At 42.5% G+C, this 22,547-nt stretch overlaps 1 protein-coding gene across 3 annotated transcripts; it reads left to right on the forward strand.

Moving 5' to 3' along the window:
* The first annotated feature begins 7,185 nt into the window (after positions 1 to 7,185).
* LOC115559869 (uncharacterized) lies at positions 7,186 to 16,086 on the forward strand. 3 transcript variants are annotated; one of them, XR_003979639.1, is made up of 6 exons: positions 7,186 to 8,053; positions 8,742 to 8,811; positions 11,845 to 12,040; positions 12,155 to 13,771; positions 14,973 to 15,106; positions 15,758 to 16,086. XR_003979639.1 is itself a non-coding variant. In XM_030379026.1 (4 exons), exons 3-4 carry the CDS (start codon positions 12,025 to 12,027, stop codon positions 13,387 to 13,389), a joined length of 1,251 nt encoding a protein of 416 aa, XP_030234886.1. In that variant the 5' UTR covers positions 7,186 to 8,053; positions 8,742 to 8,811; positions 11,845 to 12,024; the 3' UTR covers positions 13,390 to 14,796. The 3 variants fall into 3 exon arrangements, 1 of the variants encoding a protein (XP_030234886.1); XR_003979641.1 differs by lacking the exon at positions 7,186 to 8,053 and having other exon boundaries at positions 8,617 to 8,811; XM_030379026.1 differs by lacking the exons at positions 14,973 to 15,106; positions 15,758 to 16,086 and having other exon boundaries at positions 12,155 to 14,796.
* Positions 16,087 to 22,547: the final 6,461 nt, after the last annotated feature.

Below are 22,547 nucleotides of genomic sequence, written 5' to 3' on the forward strand. Positions count from 1 at the left end.
AGCCTTGTGCTCCTGGTAGGGTCTCTCATGCCAGAGTGGTCTCAGGTGAGGGGCCAGACTAAGAATGGTTCAAAAACTCCAATGAATAACGGTAAAAGAGGAGACTGTGACCCGGCCCGGAGGAAGCCCGGGGCCCCCGTCTGGAGCCAGGCCCAGACGGAGGCTCGATGGCTGAGCGCCTGGTGGCCGGGTTTGCCACGGAGCCCGGTCGGGCACAGCCCGAACAACCTACGTGGCACCCCCCCTCTCTTCATCCCATGGGCCCACCACCTGTGGGAAGACCCGTTGGGGTCGGGTGCGCAGCCACATGGGTGGCAGCGAAGGTCAGGGGTCTCGACGGACCAGACCCGGGCGGCAGAAGCTGGCTCTGGGGACGTGGAACGGTCACCTCGCTGTGGGGAAAGGAACCGGAGCTTGTGAGGGAGGTGGAGCGCTACCAGTTAGATCTGGTGGGGCTTACCTCCACGCACAGTCTCAGCTCTGGTACCGTACTCCTGGATAAGGGTTGGACTCTATTCTTCTCCGGAGTTGCCGAGGGCGTGAGGCGCCGGGCGGGTGTGGGGATACTCATAAATCCCCGGCTGAGCGCCGCGGTGTTGGAGTTTACCCCGGTAGACGAGAGGGTCGCCTCCCTGCGCCTAAGGGTTGTAGGGGGGAAAACTCTGACTGTTGTTTGTGCGTATGCACCAAACAGCAGCTCAGAGTACTCGGCCTTCGTGGAGACCCTGAATGGAGTCCTGTATGGGGCTCCAGTAGGGGACTCCGTAGTTCTGCTGGGAGACTTCAACGCCCACGTGGGCAACGATGGAGACACCTGGAGAAGCGTGGTGGGGAGGAACGGCCTCCCTGATCTAAACCCGAGCGGTCGTTTGTTATTGGACTTCTGTGCTAGTCATGGATTATCCATAACAAACACCATGTTCGAACATAAGGGTGCTCATAAGTGTACCTGGTACCAGAGTACCCTAGGCCGAAGATCGATGATCGATTTCGTGATCGTGTCATCTGATCTGAGGCCGCATGTTTTGGACACTCGGGTAAAGAGAGGGGCGGAACTGTCAACCGACCACCATCTGGTTGTGAGTTGGATCAGGGAATGGGGGAAATTTCCGGATAGACCTGGTAAGCCCAAACGAGTAGTGCGGGTGAACTGGGAACGTCTGGAGGGGGCCCCCGTCCTAGGTATCTTCAACTCACACCTCCGGCGGAGCTTTTCTGGCATTCCTGTGGAGGTTGGGGGCATTGAGCCGGAGTGGGCGGTGTTTCAAAGCCTCCATTGCTGAAGCTGCGGTGGCTAGCTGTGGCCTCAGGGTCTTAGGCTCCTCAAGGGGCGGTAACCCTCGGAAACCGTGGTGGACACCGGTGGTCAGGGAAGCCGTCCGACTGAAGAAGGAGGCCTTCCGGGATATGATATCCTGGAGGACTCCTGACTCGGTTGCAAGGTACCGACAGGCTCGAAGGGCTGCAGCGGCTGCCGTGTCGGAGGCTAAGCAGCGGGTGTGGGAGAAGTTCGGATGAGGCCATGGAGAAGGACTTTCGGTCGGCACCCAAAGTGTTTCTGGAAGACTATCCGGCACCTCAGGAGGGGGAAACGGGGAACCATCCAAGCTGTGTACAGTAAGGATGGGACTCTGTTGACCTCAACTGAGGAGGTCGTCGGACGTTGGAAGGATCACTTTGAGGAACTCCTGAATCCGAATAACACGCCCTCTATGTTGGAGGCAGAGCTCGAGGTTGATGGTGTTTCGTCGTCAATTTCCCTGGTGGAGGTCACTGAGGTAGTCAAACATCTCCGCAGTGGCAAAGCCCCAGGGATTGATGAGAATCCAGCCAGAAATGCTAAAGGCTCTGGGTGTTGAGGGGCTGTCATGGTTGACACGCCTATTCAACATCGCGTGGCAGTCGGGTACAGTTGCCAAAGGAGTGGCAAACCGGGGTGGTGGTTCCCCTGTTCAAAAAGGGGGACCAGAGAGTGTGTGCCAATTACCGGGGTATCACACTTCTCAGCCTCCCTGGTAAAGTCTACTCCAAGGTGCTGGAAAGGAGGGTTCGGCCGATCGTCAAACCTCAGATTGAAGAGGAACAATGCGGTTTTCGCCCCGGACGTGGAACTACGGACAGCTCTTCACTCTCGCAAGGATCCTGGAGGGGGCCTGGGAGTATGCCCATCCGGTCTACATGTGTTTTGTGGATCTGGAGAAGGCGTATGACCGGGTCCCCCGGGAGAGAAACTGTGGGAGGTGCCGCGGGAGTATGGGGTAAGGGGGTCTATCCTCAGGGCCATCCAATCTTTGTACTCCCAAAGCGAGAGCTGTGTTCGTGTTCTCGGCAGCCAGTCAGTTTCGTTCTCAGTGGGTGCTGGTCTCCGCCAGGGCTGCGCCTTGTCACCAATCCTGTTTGTGATATACATGGACAGGATATCGAGGCGTAGTCGTGGTGGGGAGGGGTTGCAGTTCGGTGGTCTGAGGATCTCATCACTGCTTTTTTGCAGATGATGTGGTCCTCATTGGATCATCGGCCTGTGACCTTCAGCACTCACTGGATCGGCTGGCGGCCGAGTGTGAAGCGGTTGGGATGAGGATCAGCACCGCTAAATCTGAGGCCATGACTCTTAGCAGGAAACCGGTGGATTGCTTACTCCGGGTAGGAAATGAGTCCTTAGCCCAAGTGAAGGAGTTCAAGTACCTCGGGGTCTTGTTTCGCGAGTGAGGGTACTATGGAGCGTGAGATTGGCCGGAGAATCGGAGCAGCGGGGGCGGTATTGCGTTCGCTTTACCGCACCGTTGTAACGAAAAGAGAGCTGAGCCGCAAGGCAAAGCTCTCGATCTACCGGTCGATCTTCGTTCCTATCCTCACCTATGGTCATGAGGGCTGGGTGATGACCGAAAGGACGAGATCGCGGGTACAAGCGGCCGAGATGAGTTTTCTCAGAAGGGTGGCTGGCGTCTCCCTTAGGGATAGGGTGAGAAGCTCAGCCATCCGTGAGGAACTCGGATTAGAGCCGCTGCTCCTTTACTTAGAAGGAGTCAGTTGAGGTGGTTCGGGCATCTGGTAAGGATGCCCACTGGGCGCCTTCCTTGGGAGGTGTTTCAGGCACGTCCAGTGGGGAGGAGACCTCGGGGAAGACCCAGGACTAGGTGGAGAGATTATATCTCAACACTGGCCTGGGAACGCCTCGGGATCCCCCCGTCAGAGCTGGTCAATGTGGCCCGGGAAAGGGAAGTCTGGGGCCCCCTGCTTGAGCTGCTCCCCCCGCGACCCGACCCCGGATAAGCGGATGACGATGAGGATGAGGATGAGGAGGATTGTTCTTGCATATAAAGTGCTTCTCTAGTATTATATCAACCACTCAAAGCACTCTACAATACTGCCCTACAAAGCAAAACCGCAGTAACTACACTTTTGGTCGAAATTGAGTTATAACTGAAAATGAACTGCTTGGTGTGTCATCATGATTTTTGGACATAAAACCTACCTCATAAATATGTGTACAATTAGTGCAATACCACTTATATACCTATAAACCATTAGGCTGGCAAGATAAAAAACTTTGAACCCATTTTTCTCTATAATAGTAGTAGTAGTAGTAGTAGTAGCAGTAACTATGCAAAGCATAGTTACTGCTACTACTACTACTACTACTATTATTCACCCCATTCACACACTGATGGCAGGCTCTACCAGGGTCACCGAACTGCCAACCTGTCCTGTCCAGTTTGCAAAAACTGGACAGGACAGGTCATGTTTATCAAATGTCTTTGTTCTACTAAATTCTCAGCTGGATAAGGAACACCAGATGAGAAATTGTTGGATGGTAGCTATGATAAGCATTCAATCTCATTCAGTCTCTCAGACTGATCAGGACTTTTTAATTTGGCAAATATTATGATTTATATGAATACCTCTTAAATATTCATCTATTGCTTCCTTAAAAATGTTTTGTAGTATAGGTTATATATTTTTTTACTTACTTTTCCCTCTGGCAATCATCACCTCGCCTTGATAAAGGTGTCTCTGGAATTAAAATAATATCAGTAAATGTATGTATTACATAAACACGTACATGGAACTTAACATTCATTTTGTTTCATTGAAACTTAGACTGCTCGTTTCGTTAAGTGAATGAAATATCCATTAAACAAGGACGAGATTAGTCTAAAACCTCTAACAGTTACAGTGTTAGTGTAGGTTAACATTTTGGATGTTATAAAAAGGTGTTAATGTGAAATAGTCACATCTGACCATCTAAAGCTAACATGGGAGGGATAGGCAGAGCAGAGGACAAACACAAAAAGATTCCAGTTAGGGCGTGTTCACACCATGGCGTTTTTTGTGATAGGGAAAAGTTGAGCCGACCGCTTTTTCAAAAACAAAAAAAAGCTGGCAGCACTTTTTTCTCCTAAAAGCGCCGAGAGCGTTTTTTCTATCGCCTAGCAACGAACCCACGCTAGACCCCGACGTACTCGCCTACTACGTATCCAGGCTACCCCTTACATCGTTGTTACAACATGGCTAGAAACAGGCGATTGGCATTTGCATTGGCCCTAACTGACGACGAGGAGGAGAATCATGTACCTGCACGTTTGTGTGTGCAGATGTCACTCGGGGAAGGCAGCAGTAATGCCGACCAGGAGCTTCGTTTCGATGATGCGCGATTTGCGGCGTACTGTGATTGATCAGCTGACAGTTTAACTTTTTTTCAACTTTTTTTTACGCTCGGTGCGGGAGAAAAAAGCGCCGGAGAGAGGCGTTTTCCCAAAAGCGCTCTGCTACATACAAAAAAAACCCAGGTGTGAACACGCCCTAAGTTCTGTTAGAGCATTACATTACATTAGACCAGTCCTCCCTACCTCTCACACACGCACGCACGCACGCACACACACACATACACACACGTTGTGACCAGAAGTTAGGCTACAACTTTTAAATGAATATTACTACTATTTTATTTTAGTAATATTTCTACTACTTTTAAATGAATATTTTCAGAAGGCAGTAATGCTGTTATCATTCACCAAAACCACCGTTATTACACAAGCAAGCTAAAAGCACACTCAGTATTAACGCTGTGTTTTGCTGACATGAATCATTCCAAGCTTAACAAGCTAGTTAACGTACCACATTAAGTTAGCTGTAACATCAGTTCATTACTCAGCAGTTAGCTAACCTAACTGTCTGACAACGTTATAGTCTAAATTATGGATATGAACACAAACATTAGGTTAGGTTATTAACTTAGAAAAATGAACAGGGAAATGTTTTCTTACCTCATATCGCCAGGATAACAGTTATAACGTGAAGTTCATGTTAGGACACCGCACAGATCCTGACTTCCTCTGTGTCCATATTCCCGTTTTTGTTTCGTTGTTCTGTTCTCCGCTGAAATCTCACAACTCAAACTCACTCAAATAAGAATTTGGCGTGCAGATGTAAAATAATCCAGGTAATGATCCACGTAATACGAGGGGACCGACAGAGTAGGGCTGAAGTCCTGCAGCATTCAAACTGACGTACTTTCAAATGAAGCCGCGCTCAGTGCTTATTGGCCAGTTTCCTGGATGACAGCCACATTGACCAATCATATTTAAAGAAACAAGGCGAGACAGCCAATAGCAATTGTTTCAGCGGGATAACCCGAAAAAGATTTTATATATATATATATATATATATATATATATATATATATATATATATATATATATATATATATATATATATATATATGTATAATATATGCATAATAAATACTTCACTATACAGGGTTAGGTGCAGAGTGCAAAAGGTGACAGGTAGATGAGTTATAAAGTCTTATCGCAGGTAGGAACGATTTCCTGTATCGTTCCTTAGAGCAGCGGGTTGGTTAATGAGTCTGTTGCTGAAGCTGCTCTTCAGTTTGTCCAGTGTTTTGTGGATGGGGTGAGAGGGATTGTCCATTATTGCCAGCAGTTTTGCCAGCATCCTGTCCTCCACCACCTCCTCCAGGGTGATAAGCTTAGAGCCAACAACAGACTCTGCTTTCCTGACCAGTTTGTTCAGTGTGTTGGCGTCCTTTGCCTTGATGCCCGCACCCCAGGACACCGCAGCAAAGAAGATGGTGCTCGCCACAACAGACTGATAAAACATCTGCTTGCACACATTAAAGGACCTGAGCCTTCTCAGGAAGTAAAGCTGACTCAGGCCCTTCTTGTAGATAGCCTCTGTGTTGGTGGACCAGTCCAGTTTATTGTCCAGTGTGACACCCAGGTACTTGTATGCAGGGACCATCAGAGAATTTCTGCAGATGACACGACCAGGGGCGGTTCTAGACTTTTTTTAGTGGGGTGGCCAGGGGGAGGACGGGGGGGGGGGGGGGGGGGGGGGGGGGGGTGCGATGCGATCGTAATGTTCGTATTATTGATGCCGACTCCTCGTTCAGGGGGGCCCGCAGGGGGGGCCGGACTCAGACTTAGGGGGGCACTAGCCCCCCCTGGCCCCCCCCTCTGGCACCGCCCCTGGACACGACTCAGTGCAGTACTGAAAGTCAGCAATGTATGTGGTGAAGAGGAAGGGGGACAGTACAGTTCCCTGGGGGGCCCTGATGTTACTGATCAGACGGTCAGACACACAGTTCTGTAATCTCAACAATTGTGGTCTGCCTGTCAGATAGTCATCAACCCAAGTCACGAGGGGAGCACCCACCTGCGTGTCCTCCAGTTTGGCCTTCAGCAGTCTGAGCTGGATGGTGTTGAAGGCGCTGCAGAAGTCAAAGAACATGATGTGGACTGAGGTGTTGGGTCGGTCCAGGGAGGAGTAAGCCTTCTGCAGTAGGTAGATGATTGCATCATCAACCCCAACATGGGGCTGATATGCAAACTGCAGGGGGTCGTGTGATGGGCACACCAGTGGTCTGAGGTGTGCCAGGACCAGTCTCTCCATAATCTTCATAATATGAGAGGTCAGTGCCACCGGCCTGCAGTCCCCCAGTGCAGCAGGACGTCCTTTATTGGGCACAGGGACCAGGCAGGATGTCTTCCACAGCACCAGTATCCTGACCTGACTCAGGCTAACCTGGGGCTGATACCATCAGGGCCAGCAGCTTTCTGGGTAGTTTTATTGTATTTGTAGGCTGTTATATTTAAATAAATGAATAAATAAATACTAATGTAACACAATTAATGTAAATTATTTTTAATCTACATTGGAATAAATAAATAAATAAATAAATACTAATGTAACACAATGAATGTAAATAATTTTAAATCTACATTGGAATTTACTACTTACTTTACTTGTTAACCTAAGCATAACTTTTTATTGTGCAGTGTTTTTTAAGCATCATCCGAATTCAAGTTTGGTTTTACCCACCAACAAGCAGAACTATTTGATATGAACGCGCCGCTGCTCCGCCCCCGATACACGCATTGCTGGCTACCATAAACGTCACAGTCAGTCACTGAGCCTCACGGAGAACACATGCTGTCTGCAGTAAGCTTGACCCGCGCGTTTTCGTCTTCCGACACTCTTTAATACTTCTCAAAGAGGCGAAGAAGGTAAGAAATAACTTAACTATAGTCGTGCATATAATAATATAAATGAGTATTTACTTGGCTTCATAAGGCTAGCTAGCTAGCTAAGTAAACTAGCTTAGGTATCAGCGCATTTTGGCCACGTGTGTCAAGTGTGAGCAGTAGTAGGCCTATAAAGTAAATGTATTCCTTTATGATAAACGATTTTTTTCCCACATAATAATTAGGCATTTCTTGTTGTGCCAAGTTGCTTACGGAGGACACCATTACATTTTTACTTATATGAAATGATTATGTGTTGTTTTTTTTACATAAAATGAATCGGTATGAATTAATGACACATTTAAGTAATTATTTAATGGTTTATTTATTTATTTTATTTTGGCAGCTTTAGTCCTCCTTCACTAACTTAAAACGTCTTGTGCTGTATTTTTTCCCGCTGGCTGCAGGTGCCGCTTCTACAGCGAGCCACGCTTCAGAAGCACTTCGGCAGTCTTGTTTTTTTCCACTGTTTTCAGTCTTTGATACTTCCCAAAGAGGCGAAGAAGGTAAGAGATAACTTACAGTGCATATAGAATATACATGAGTGTTGGTAATAATGGCGTTAGAGTATAACGGTGTTACTAACGGCGTTATTTTTTTCAGTAACGAGTAATATTGCGCGCACCCCCATCCCCCCCCTAGGTCCGCGGTGTGTTACTATTGCGCGCACCCCACCCCTCCCCCCCGGTAGGTCCGCGGTGTGTTACTATTGCGCGCACCCCCCTCCCCCGTAGGTCCGCGGTGTGTTACTATTGCGCGCACCCCACCCCTCCCCCCGGTAGGTTGCGCGCACTCCCCCCCGTAAATGAGTATTTACGTGGCTTCATAAGGCTAGCTACCTAGCTAGCTACGTAAACTAGCTTAGGTATCAGCGCATTTTGGCCACGTGCGTCAAGTGTGAGCAGTAGTATAAAGTAAATGTATTCCTTTATGATAAACTATTTTTTCCCATATAATAATTAGGCATTTCTTGTCGTGCCAAGTTGCTTATGGAGGACACCATTCAATTATTACTTATATGAAATGATTATCTATGTTGTTTTTTTTTACATAAAATGAATCAGTATTTTAATGAATTAATGACACATTTAAGTAATTATTTAATGGTTTATTTATTTATTTTATTTTGGCAGTTTTAGTCCTCCTTCACTAACTTAAAACGTCTTGCGCTGTATTTTTTCCCGCTGGCTGCAGGTGCCGCTTCTACAGCGAGCCACCCTCCAGAAACCTTGAAGGACAAAGAGTTTGTCGACCACGACTTTCAGTATGTCACATCTCGCAACCTTAAGTTGAGGCTGTTAATGTGTGTGCGCAGTGGAGCCTTAGAGATCTTTTCTTACAGAATTCAGTGCAGTTAGTACTCAAGAGACTGTGGTCATTCCTTCCAGAGTTCAGAACTTCGAGTGCAGAGTTCTTAAGTTGTCTTCTAGTTTATAATGTTCTATTGTGCTGGGTAGAGTATTCTGGAGATTTTCCTACAGTGGGCTACAATGGCATATGTTATGCCAAAGTTCAAATGCCGTTCATGTGGTATCTCCCTGAAAAGTATTAAAAGCTATGTTGATCATCAGCTTCTGCATAGACATGAGGCAAATAGCTACTATCCATGTTGCTTTGCAGACTGCGAAAACAAAAATTCACCAAGTACACTGCTTTAAAAGCTCATGTCTATCGTTCCCACAACAGTCCTGTTTTACTGTTTGAAGACACACAAAGGTCATTTGTATGTGATGATGTGCATTGTAAGAAGACATGCATAGATTTGAGAGATCTTGTTGCACACCTCAAGGTACATTTGAATAAGCATGAGTTAGTACATTGCCCATTTAGCAATTGTAACAAGACGTTTAAAGTGAAGTCCTCATTTACATCCCATGTTTCAAGAACACATAAACATGAAATTGTAAATACTCAAGTCACATACTCTGAGCCATCTGTATCCTCTCAGATTGAGCCCAATGAAACTGAAACTGGAATGGACCAAAGTGAAAATCAGTCTCAGGTTTTGGAAGAGATTGATATAAGGTCTTTGTACATGAAGAATCTGTGCCTGTTTTACATGCAACTCCAGGCAAAGTATCTGGTTCCGTCATCAACTATTCAAATGATTGTTGAAGAGATCAATGGCCTTAATGACATTTGTCATCAGTACACAAAAGACAAAATTAAAGAGACACTCAGAGGAAATACTAATATGTCAGATGCTGAGATTGATTCAGTTTTTCAGAGTCTTCAGGAAGCTGATTTGCATGCCTCATGTAGTTCTCGGCTCTCCACAGAATATATTAGGAGGCAGTATTTTGAGAAGAACTTTGCCTATGTGCACCCAGAAAATGTTTTTCTGGGCACCAATGAGCATAGAAGAGACAGTTATGCACAATACATACCCTTGCATGACACTTTAAGAGCTATTCTAAAGGATACTGTTGTGTGGGAAGAGTGTGTTAGGTCTCAAAATCGGCCTGTTTCTGATGTCGTCTTAAGTGATATTTCTGATGGCTCTGTCTTCAAATCCAGTGACATGTTTCTACAAGCTGGTGACATCATCTTAAAACTGATATTGTATCAGGATGCATTTGAAGTTGTCAACCCACTTGGGTCATCCAGGAGAAAACATAAGCTTGTGGGAGTATACTTCACACTTGCTGACTTTGAGCCATTCCATCGTTCCAGTATTGACCATTTGCAGATAGTACTGTTGTGCAAAGAGAAAGACTTTAAGTCCTTTGGTCAGGACATAGTGTTTGAGAGATTGTTGTCAGACCTGAGACAGCTTGAAGAACATGGACTTGTAACCACTTCTGGTCATGTGGTTCGAGCAACAATAATATCTATTGTAGGTGACAATTTGGGATCACACTGCATTGGTGGCTACACACAGAATTTCAGCACTTCCAAGTACTTCTGCAGGTATTGTGAGGTAAAAAGAGACCAACTTGAGAGTGTGAGTCAGAGCTTTCCTGTACGAACAGTCGATAACTACAAAGAAGCAGTGCAGTTATTGCAGGAGAGTGATGTGAATGACGTCAAAGGCATCTATTGTGACTCCATCTTTAACACACTGAAATATTTCCATGTATGTCAGCCAGGCCTTCCTCCATGCATAGGGCATGACTTGTTTGAGGGAGTTGTAGCTTATGACTTGGCCATTTACTTGCGTAACTTCATAAAGGTCAAGCATTGGCTCACATACTCTCAGCTGAACAGGCGAATCACACAATTTTCCTACAAGGACTCAGATTCCAGCTCATCTCCTTGTCAAGTGAATGAAAAGGCCATCACAATAGGTGGCCAAGCAGCTGAGAACTGGTGTCTGCTTAGACTCCTGCCTGTCATTATTGGTGACAAAGTTGATCCTCATGACCCAGTGTGGCAACTAGTGATCACTCTGAAAGAACTTGTGGAACTAGTGTGTGCACCCAAGATCACCACTGCCCAGGTGGCTTACCTCAACATTGTTGTGGTTGAATATCTGGAAACAAGGAAAGCAATGTTTCCTTCTGATCACCTGAAACCCAAGCACCACTATCTTCTCCATTATGCATCATTGATCCTCAAACTGGGTCCCCTAATACGGCTGTTGACAATGAGATTTGAGAGTAAACACTCTTACTTCAAGAGGTGTGTGAGGAGGACACAAAACTTTAAGAATATATGCCAGTCTCTCGCAAATCAGCACCAACTCCTCCAAACAACCCTCAGCTCAAACTCCTTTTTTGCACCAGTGCTGAAGTCAAAAAACGTTACTCCATATCATGCTCACCTGTACAGTGATGCAGTGCGCAATGCAGTTGAAGCACACATGTTTACAGAACCGGATTCTGTGTCAACTGAGGTAGATTTTAAGGGCACTCGGTACAAAAAGGGATCTTTTCTGTGCCTCAAACGCGAGTCTGATGAGTCAATCAAGTTTGGCCAGATTGAGCTTGTTTTGATAATCAATGACAAAAAGGTGTGCTTTCTGGTGACACCGCACACTTCAGTGTATTTATCAGAGTATGGACTCTATGAAGTCAAACAAGCAGCTGAGGATATGCACTGCATTAATGCAGAACACTGCCTGGATTCCTACCCATTGCCTCTTTACAATCTGAATGGAAATACAGAGATATCTCTGAAGCGCAGTGTTGTTGATCAGTAGTAGTGTGATGAGGTGTTGGGAAGAAGTTTTTGACTAGTGTGTCAATGGGGGGAAATTACATATATTAATCAAAGTAACATGGTAATTGTGCTGTGAAGTGTAATCCACAATCTGTTATCCACTAAACAATAATTTATGTTTTGTCCCCTCTTGAAGTCATGGATGGATGGGTGGGTGACGTAACCATCCCTCAGCTCATTCTTTAAAGAAGAAGATTCTATAGCACAAGTAGTGGAGGTGCTCAAAAACATTGGCGTCTGTTCAGCTGAGGACCTAAAATTTGTGGAGGCAGCTGACCTTGCAGCAGTCCTGAGGCCAATAGAGGCCAGGAAAGCCATGGCCTGCATTAAAAGTAAGTAAAATAATACATAGTGCCATTTGTGATGATTGCAACTAGACCGAAGATTAAGTGAAAATTATGTATGGATGATAATGACTAACATGCTTATGTCCTTTTGTTATTTAGATTTAGTGACTAGAGTAGAGGATACATCCTCCTCAATATCTACCAGCCAGATTGTTGAACCCAACAACGAAGAATCATTTGTGAGTGACGACATGAGTGATGATTTTCCCATGAGTGTTCACTCCACACCGAAATCCACTGCTACAAGCAGTCCAGCTTTGACCATAGCCTCACCTACTGGATCAGAGAGCAGTGTCAGAGAAGATACTAGCTGGCATTACAGGTTTGACATACCCTGGAGTAAGATGCCCTCCAGCACAAGACAACTTTTAGATAATGGTAAGAGGCCTTCTGCAGCACAGAGAAGGGACATTATTAGGATTGTGGCTAGTGAGGTGCTAACTGTGTGCAAAAAACCTGGCAAGAAACACATTAATGAAATTTCAAGAAAGATGGTACTTTGCTACCCAAAATCCTACCGAGATGAGATTGAGGGTCAGATTGTCGGCACTGGGTATGACTCACTTGTAAAACAGTTAATATCTCGGCTAGATAATTGCAGACGACTCCAAGCTTCTACTGCCCAGAAAAGGTTTCCTGAAAGTTGCAGCCCTGACAATGTAAAGAGAGTGTGCAAAGATGCATATGGCTGTATTAACTCTGAGCCAGTGCTTTCTCCTGGTGAAACAAAACTGCAAAAGCAAAAACAAGAAGAGCTGGTTAAGATGTTCAAAAACAAAGACAAAGATGCAAAAAAAATAGAAAGACTGATGGTGGAGACTTTTCCCTCACAGAGGAGAGACGTACTGTCAGCACTGAAAGAGACGGAAGACTTTCTTAAGGAATGGCCTTTCCTCTGCCAGGAAGCTGGAATGAGGCTTCATTTCAAAGAACTAACAGGTGTCCAGTTAGATGCCAGCTTTGAAGAGTCCACAGCCACCAAGTTCAGAAGAATCCTGCGGTACTTTCAGTTTGGTAAAACTGAGTCATCCAGCGAAGCAAGAACCATTCTGAGCAAAGCCCTGGCAGGAGGTGAAGAAACTAGTGCAGCTGTACTGATGCTTGTTGCCCATTTCAAAGAGCAGCAAGATAAGATGTTTGTAAATGTTGATGACACTGCCATTGGAGTTGACGTGGACACCACCAAGCTACCATGGACACCCTGCATTGTTGGCACTGCGGTAGGAGTGCCAACATTTTTTTTTCATCTGTTCACTGAAATACTTATTTTAACATTTTATGTCTACAGTGGTAATGGTGTACTGTACACTGCAAAAAAACATTTTTATAGATGACAAAATCATGTTTTTTGCTACCTTGCTTTCATTTTTTTTTACTTGGTATAGTTTTTCTTTTGCAGTTTAGACACAATGTGGGCTATTCAAGAATGAAGTCAACTAAGCAGTGTACTGAACACAGCTCCTGGCTTACTTAACCTCATTGGATCCATATACATTAAGCAAGCTATTTACTCACTATGGAACATATTGTTCTTGCTCTGTTCACAGGTAACAGCCCACTTACTGCCAAGATGTTCATGGTTGCAGTGGACCAGGTCATTGTGAATGAGCAGCTTCCCTGCTTCACCAAGGCGTTAGAGATGATGTTCTGCTCATATTATCTGCACAACATTGATTATCCTGTTGCACTCGCAGCTACTCTGGAGTTCTTACAGAGGTACACTTTCAGTATGCATTACACATTGCTTTTAAGGTAGTTTTGCTACCTAGGTAGGTTGCTCCTTTCCTAGCTCCACTCTGCTCCTTTCCTCTTACCTCTCTCTGCTCCTCTTCACTCCTCTCACTGCTCCTTTCCTCTCTTTCCTTTCCTCTTTTGTGACACTTCTTGATGTGAAAACCTTTTAGACATTTTAGGTAAGACATCAGCTTTCCCTGACACCTACTATTGTATCTGTGAAACTTTTATTTTATTTGTGAAAATGCTAATGGGGAGATTTCACCGTTTTTGTTTTACACCAAGACCTCATTAGACCAGGTCCAGATCAAAAACCACTGTGCCTAGACCTCTCAAATCTGGACTGGATTAATGTGCAGACCCTTAACTTTGCCCTTAAGTGCCGAATCGTAGGCTGGCGAATCAGAAGCTAACTTCAGCGTAGTCTTCGAGACTAAAGTCTTAGCTGTGTCAGTTTCTGACTGTTCCGTCGAGCCAGAGGCCATTGCGCAACAGGGTAAAGGGCAACATGAAAAGTTGATGCAGCCGAGTTCTCCACTCTTTCGCTCGCATCACGTGCATGTCCTTACTATGGTGGACACAGAAAATCAGCTCAAATTGGGTTACACTCTATGTCCTGCTTCCCTTATTGTCAGTCCATGGACAAGAACATGGTCTATGGTTGTTGCTTGAATTTCATTGGATATTTCCACTCTTTGTCTTCCTCTTCGTCTTCCTCTTCTTCTTTCTTGTCTCCTCTTCCTCCTCCTTCCGTCCTCTCACATAGTTTCTTCTATCCATTCTCAGACTCTCATTCCCACCTTCAACAACCTGTTTGCTCTCTGAATTGGCTTATATTGGTTGTGTCACATCATTTGAAACAAGTGAAATCAATTTTGAGTGGTTGTGTTTAATCAATGACAGTTTGCTCTACTTGTATTTACAAATTTAGATGACGTGCGTTAGAGTGCAAAATGTGTTTTGAGAATGTGTTCAGAGTTTTGCTGAAAAGTGTAAGTGAGATCTGCAAATTGTGTTTTACCATGTGAAATGGTTTAAGGTGACAACAGACTGCACAGTTAGCTAAATTAGTTCAGGCAACTGAGAACTTTGCTCAGCCAATGGCTTTTAGTGTTTTAGCAATTGAGAAAAACTGTTACACTCTGAATGTCTTAGCTTAAAAGGAAAATTATTTTTCCAACAGGTGCATCTTCAAAATCAACCCAGATCAGGGGACCAAAGTCAAGCGAAAAGAAAAGGGACGCCAGTATGCTGTCAACCCAAGGGTGCTGAGCCTCATCTCCAATGTTGCCAATTTTGAATGGACAGAGTGAAAGGGTAAGATGACTCTCCCACCAAACAAACAAAATCATCAGTCAAGCAATAAATTAATACATCATTCAGTCCCAAACAAGCTCCTGTGTCCTGTCAGTTTAGGGAACAATAGTATACTATGGTGCAGATTTGAATTGTGTTTTTTGATTCTGGAGTTATTCATTGTTAATTTTTCTGTCTGATTGTGATGTGGTTTAATTTAATATATTTTATTGATTTAGGATATTTTAATGTCTTTTCATTTCAATTTGAGGTAACACTTTACAATAAGGTACGCAAAACGTGGGTAGTTACTGAGTAACGAATGAGTAACGAATGATGAACGACCAGGGCCCTAACTGGGGCCCTAACGGGGCCCTAAGTGACAGTGACTCAGTAACTACTGAGGAGTTACTGGTAAACAGACTAGGGGACTACTGTATTTGTTACTGAGTAATGAATGATGAACAACCAGGGCCCTAACTGGGGCCCTAACTGGGCCCTAAGTGACAGTTACTCAGTAACAGTAACAGTATCAGTAACAGTAGTCTGTTTACCAGTAATTCCTCAGTAGTTACTGAGTAACTGTCACTTAGTTTTATGTAAAGGAAAGAAACAACAATTTAAAATGGTGATTTAATCAAAATCACATTTCTTTCTTCTCTTTCCATACAGATATGATGTCTGAACGGGTTTAGAACAAAGGTCTTCCTGGAACCCACCTTTTTAGGGATGTTTCCATGAGCTGTTTTGTTTATTGATGCTCCTTGATGTCCCCCAGTTTAGCCAAAAAAATAAACAGTGTTTGTTGCACCACTGTCATTTGTGTTACTGAATGTTGCCTTTTGTGAACACCTCTTCATCACTAAGCCTATTTTCTCTGCTTCCTGTCCGAAATGACCTACCCAAAGTAAATTGAGTATATGTTCACAACTACAAGGGCTGGGTGTATAATGTTGGTCTCAAAGAAAGCTAAGATGTGAGATTACTACAGAAGTGTCAGAATCAAGATATGTGTTACCATGTCAAAGTAAAATCACTTGGAACACTGAAGAAAAATTTCATTTTTTACTTTCGCCTAAAAAACACATTACTTAAGAGTGAAAAACATCTTTAAAACATAGGATAGTAGCCAAACTTCTAGGAATTAGTAAAGTAATATGTCATGAAAATCTGTGCAAAATTAGATGCTATAAAAGTGAACCTGAGCAGTTTTACAGAAGTTTTAACACAGGTATGTCCAGGTGGATTCACCACGTGTCATTTGGGCACATTTTGGCACCATATGTGCCATTTGACCCTTTTCAGGTACCAGACTGGAAAACTAACTCCCTCTCTCCCTTCAATGTAAAAACATACAACTAATGAGATTTATCTTAAAATTGCAGAAAAAAACCTTAAGTTGTCAGTATGGAGATAAACCTTTATATAACGAGCAAAACATAATAACAGGCAATTATTGTAATTTTACACACATTTGCACATAATTTAAGAAAACAGGAAATATACAGTATAATTATTATAGTAATTCTCCTGTAAACAAATTGTAAATAACTGTAGTTTGTCATTATTGGCATAATACATAAAATAACAGGCGGGTTGTTAATTTACAGATAATGTCTGTGATTTTACTGTTTTTTATACTATTTTTAAAAAACGGGAAAACTACTGTAAAAACTTTTTTTTTTTTACAGTGAAGGGTTTATTCGATTTACCACTATGGAATTACTTACCTGGTAACAACCTCTGCAGGAACAGTTTTCCTCTAGTGTTATGGTACATCTTCTTAAATACTGGGTACAAAGCCGTTTGTTTCGATGGTATTACCAGGTTCTTATCATATAATTTATAATAGATACATTCCATTATCCATGCAGTCAACACAAACTTGTACCATGTACGTTCTGCGACGTTACCAAGTAAAACACGACAATTTACCCAGTAATTAAGCTGAACTGTACTGTAAAAGGAAGCCTCGTTTGTTTCCATGGTATAACCAGGTTCTTACCATATAATTTGTAATACATTATTCCCTTTTCCATGCAGTCAACACAAACTTGTACCATGTACGTTCTAAGACGTTACCAAGTAAAACACGACAATTCACCCAGTAATTAAGCTGAAACTGTACTGTAAAAGGAAGCCTCGTTTGTTTCCATGGTATAACCAGGTTCTTACCATATAATTTGTAATACATTATTCCCTTTTCCATGCAGTCAACACAAACTTGTACCATGTACGTTCTACAACATTACCAAGTAAAACACGACAAATTACCCAGTAATTAAGCTGAAACTGTACTGTAAAAGGAAGCCTTGTTTGTTTCCATGGTCTTACCAGGTTCTTACCATATAATTTGTAATACATTATTCCCTTTTCCATGCAGTCAACACAAACTTGTACCATGTACGTTCTGCGACGTTACCAAGTAAAACACGACAATTTTCCCAGTAATTAAGCTGAAACTGTACTGTAAAAGGAAGCCTTGTTTGTTTCCATGGTATTACCAGGTTCTTACCATATAAGTTGTTACAGGTATTCCCTTTTCCATGCAATCAACACAAACCATATATTTTCTGCAACATTGTTCACCAGTAGTTAAGCACTTTAATTGTTGTTATTTAAAACCCCAAACCACTGTTGATGAAAGGCATATTAAAATTAAACAAAATCAAAGGCATAACTTTCAAACAATGCATATCTCACAAACAGGCACTGAACACTGAAAAAATCAGACAAAAAAGCCGTCCACATCAACTCAATTTAAATGTTACTGATGGTGTTTTGATAAAACACATGACAGTGTTATGGCAAGTGACCACAAGGAAGGCTGCTTCAACCTCTACAATTTGAATAAGTGGTGAATGCCATGCAGCAATCTGCCTATGGGAGCATCTTTGTGGTCATTCACAAACCAATGAGTCCGATCGATGAATGAGAGATGACTCTTTAGTGTCTTCTCTGTGAGGTATCCCTGCAGTCTCCACATCTGGGATTTGAAGGCTGACCAAGACCTGACCAGGTACCTCCAAGTCTCCCCTTCCCTACTGTAACAAAGAATCAGAAGACAAGAAAATAAACATTAGGACTGTCGATTAATGAACATTTCTAGAACATGTAGAACTCAAAGATTATTTTGTTTATCAGTTAAGAAAGGATGCTGGTCCTCTGGCCATTGTGTTTGGTCATGTTGAAAAGAGAAAAAGGCATAGCCATAAATACAGTTAATAGGACGGGAGGGGACAGGCTGTTAGCTCCGGTTAGCACTTTAGCAACGAGCTAGCGGAGCTTCTGTCATTCAAATAACTCGGACATGTTGTTTAAAACCTATAACACCCAATTTATTAAAATATCCGGATTTAATCGGGCTCTCTCCCATAAGTACAGTTAATAGGACGGGAAGAGACAGGCTCTGTTAGCCCCGGTTAGCGCGATGCTAAAGAGCAGCTCTACCAGAGCATGCCACCTCAACAGGTGCAAGTTAGCCTCCGGTTTGATATTCGCCGGATATTCTGTTTACCACCCAATCGGATTCATCAACATAAGTGCAATACATTACGGGCTTAGTATGTTGAGGACGGTTTAGGACACCGTATCGCGGAAAATTAAAAACACATGTTGGCGCCATCAATGTCTGTGCAACAACTCATTTACGTTCTGGCTGCTACCTGTTTTAGGGACCGTCAGCAAGTTACACTCACCGACTGGTGGCAGAGACGTTACCATGGAATTGTTTCAGGAAATGAATCACACAAATATATTGCATCATAGTTAATCATAATGCAGTTAATATTTTAATATTAGACAAAAATCGACTAAACTATGTTTGAAATTATTAATTGCATCCCGTTTAACAATAATGCAATATATTAGCAAAGTTACCTGTAGTAAGTAGCAGCCCACCATTGGCAACTACTACTACAATCAGGTGACAAAATGTATTTTTTTGTGATTTTTATGTTATTTTATATGATTTATTTCCAGAAACAATTCCATGGTAACGTCTCTGCCACCAGTCGGTGAGTGTAACTTGTTGACGGTCCCTAAAACAGGTAGCAGCCAGAACGTAAATGACGTTGTTGCACAGACATCGATGGCGACAATGTGTTTGTGATTTTTCGCGATATCCGGTGTCCTAAACCGTCCTCAACATACTAAGCCCGTAATGTATTGCACTTATGTTGATGAATCCGATTGGGTGGTAAACCGAATATCCGGCGAATATCAAACCGGAGGCTAACTTGAACCTGTTGAAGGGGGCATTCTCCGGTAGAGCTGCTCTTTAGCATCGCGCTAACCGGGGCTAACAGAGCCTGTCTCTTCCCGTCCTATTAAAACTGTACTTATGGGAGAGAGCCCGATTAAATCCGGATATTTTAATAAATTGGGTGTTATAGGTTTTAAACAACATGTCCGAGTTATTTGAATGACAGAAGCTCCGCTAACTGTATTTATGGCTTTGCTTTTTTCTCTTTTCAATACGACCAAACACAATGGCCAGGGGACCAGCATCCTTTCTTAACTGATAAACAAAATAATCTTTGAGTTCTACATGTTCTAGAAATGTTCATTAATTGACAGTCCTAATGTTTATTTTCTTGTCTTCTGATTATTTGTTACAGTAGGGAAGGGGAGATTTGGAGGTACCTGGTCAGGTCTTGGTCAGCCTATAAATCCCAGATGTGGAGACTGCAGGGATACCTCACAGAGAAGACACTAAAGAGTCATCTCTCATTCATCGAGTGGACTCATTGGTTTGCGAATGACCACAAAGATGCTCCCATAGGCAGATTGCTCCATGGCATTCACCACTTATTCAAATTGTAGAGGTTGAAGCAGTATTCCTTGTGGTCACTTGCCATAACACTGTCATGTGTTTTATCAAAACACCATCAGTAACATTTAAATTGAGTTGATGTGGACGGCTCTTTTTTTGGTACGATTTTTTCAGTGTTCAGTGCCTGTTTGTGAGATATGCATTGTTTGAAAGATAAGCCTTTGATTTTATTGAATTTTAATATGCCTTTCATCAACAGTGGTTTGGGGTTTTATAACAACAATTAAAGTGCTTAACTACTGGTGAACGATGTTGCAGAACATATATGGTTTGTGTTGATTGCATGGAAAAGGGAATAGTTACAACTTATATGGTAAGAGCCTGGAATATACCATGGAAACAAACAAGGCGTCCTTTTACAGTACAGTTTCAGCTTAATTATTGGGTAAATTGTCGTGTTTTACTTAGTAACGTTGCAGAACGTACATGGTACAAGTTTGTGTTGACTGCATGGAAAAGGGAATAATGTATTACAAATTATATGGTAAGAACCTGGTAATACCATGGAAACAAACTAGGCTTTCTTTTACAGTACAGTTTCAGCTTACTTACTGGGTAAATTGTCGTGTTTTACTTGGTAACGTTGCAGAACGTACATGGAACAAGTTTGTGTTGACTGCATGGAAAAGGGAATAATGTATTACAAATTATATGGTAAGAACCTGGTAATACCATGGAAACAAACAAGGTTTCCTTTTACAGTACAGTTTCAGCTTAATTACTGGGTAAATTGTCGTGTTTTACTTGGTAACGTTGCAGAACGTACATGGTACAAGTTTTTGTTGACTGCATGGAAAAGGGAATAATGTATTACAAATTATATGGTAAGAACCTGGTAATACCATGGAAACAAACGAGGCTTCCTTTTACAGTACAGTGTCAGCTTAATTACTGGGTAATTTGTCGTGTTTTACTTGGTAACGTCGTAGAACGTACATGGTAAGAGTTTATGTTGACTGCATGGAAAAGGGAATAATGTATATCAAATTATATGGTAAGTACCTGGTAATACCATGGAAACAAACGAGGCTTCCTTTTACAGTACAGTTTCAGCTTAATTACTGGGTAAATTGTTGTGTTTTACTTGGTAACGTCGCAGAACGTACATGGTACAAGTTTGTGTTGGCTGCATGGAAAAGGGAATAATGTATTACAAATTATATGGTAAGAACCTGGTAATACCATGGAAACAAACGAGGCTTCCTTTTACAGTACAGTTTCAGCTTAATTACTGGGTAAATTGTCGTGTTTTACTTGGTAACGTCGCAGAACGTACATGGTACAAGTTTGTGTTGACTGCATGGAAAAGGGAATAATGTATTACAAATTATATGGTAAGAACCTGGTAATACCATGGAAACAAACGAGGCTTCCTTTTACAGTACAGTTTCAGCTTAATTACTGGGTAAATTGTCATGTTTTACTTGGTAACGTCGCAGAACGTACATGGTACAAGTTTGTGTTGACTGCATGGATAATGGAATGTATCTATTATAAATTATATGGTAAGAACCTGGTAATACCATGGAAACAAACGGCTTTGTACCCAGTATTTAAGAAGATGTACCATAACACTAGAGGAAAACTGTTCCTGCAGAGGTTGTTACCAGGTAAGTAATTCCATAGTGGTAAATCGAATAAACCCTTTATGGGTGTAGCTATGAATAATAACAGAAAAAGTATTTTATTGGAAAGTACTTTGCTAATTTATAGATAATACATCATTACATTTGGGCTGTTACCAACATAAACCTTGGATAATGGGTGTTTCTAAGAATTGGTTGCCTAATTTCCTAGGAAGTACACAATATCAGAGTTATTACCAACCTAAAACAACAACTACATGCTACTTAGTTGAGTTGATGGGTAATAGTGGAGGTTTTACTTAGTACATCAGCTGTAATTCCTCTGAATTTACCTTCTTATTACCAGTGGTAATTACACAGTAATACACTATAATTTACCAGATAATTCCTCTGTATTTACCTTCTTATAACCAGTGGTAATTACCCAGTAATACACTATGATTTACCATGTATTTACCGGGTAACTACCTCTGTATTTACCTTCTTATTACCAGTGGTAATTACCCAGTAATACACTATGATTTACCATGTATGTACCGGGTAAATACCTAGTAATTAGGGGACTGTAAAAGGAAGGGTTACCAAGAAATCTTTTAGTTAGACAACATTTGAACTTTAACGAGAGAATTAAGAAAACTAGAAATATATTCAATCTCTGGCTTCAAAGGGACTTAATATTGTATGGTAGAGTACTATTTTCTAAAGCTGAGGGGCTGTCTCGTTTTGTTTATCCGTCACTTTCTCTTTTTGTTAATGACTCCACAGCCAATGTCATTAATAAGTTATTCCTTGATTTTATTTGGGAAAATAAACCCCACAAACTTAAAAAAGCAGTATTATCTAACAGTAGAGCGGACGGAGGTCTTGCAGTTTTAAATTGCATCGATACTGTTAATACTTTTAAAGTTAACTGGCTTAATAGATGCTTAGCTAACCCAAATTCTTTATGGTTTTTCATCCCTGACCACATTTTTGATAAAATTGGTGGTCTCTCTTTTGTTTTGATATGTAATTACGCACCAAACAGACTTCCTGTTGCATT

The sequence above is a fragment of the Gadus morhua genome, chromosome 2 (genome assembly GCF_902167405.1).
Source record: "Gadus morhua chromosome 2, gadMor3.0, whole genome shotgun sequence".
In the NCBI taxonomy this organism is placed as follows: Eukaryota; Metazoa; Chordata; class Actinopteri; order Gadiformes; family Gadidae; genus Gadus; species Gadus morhua.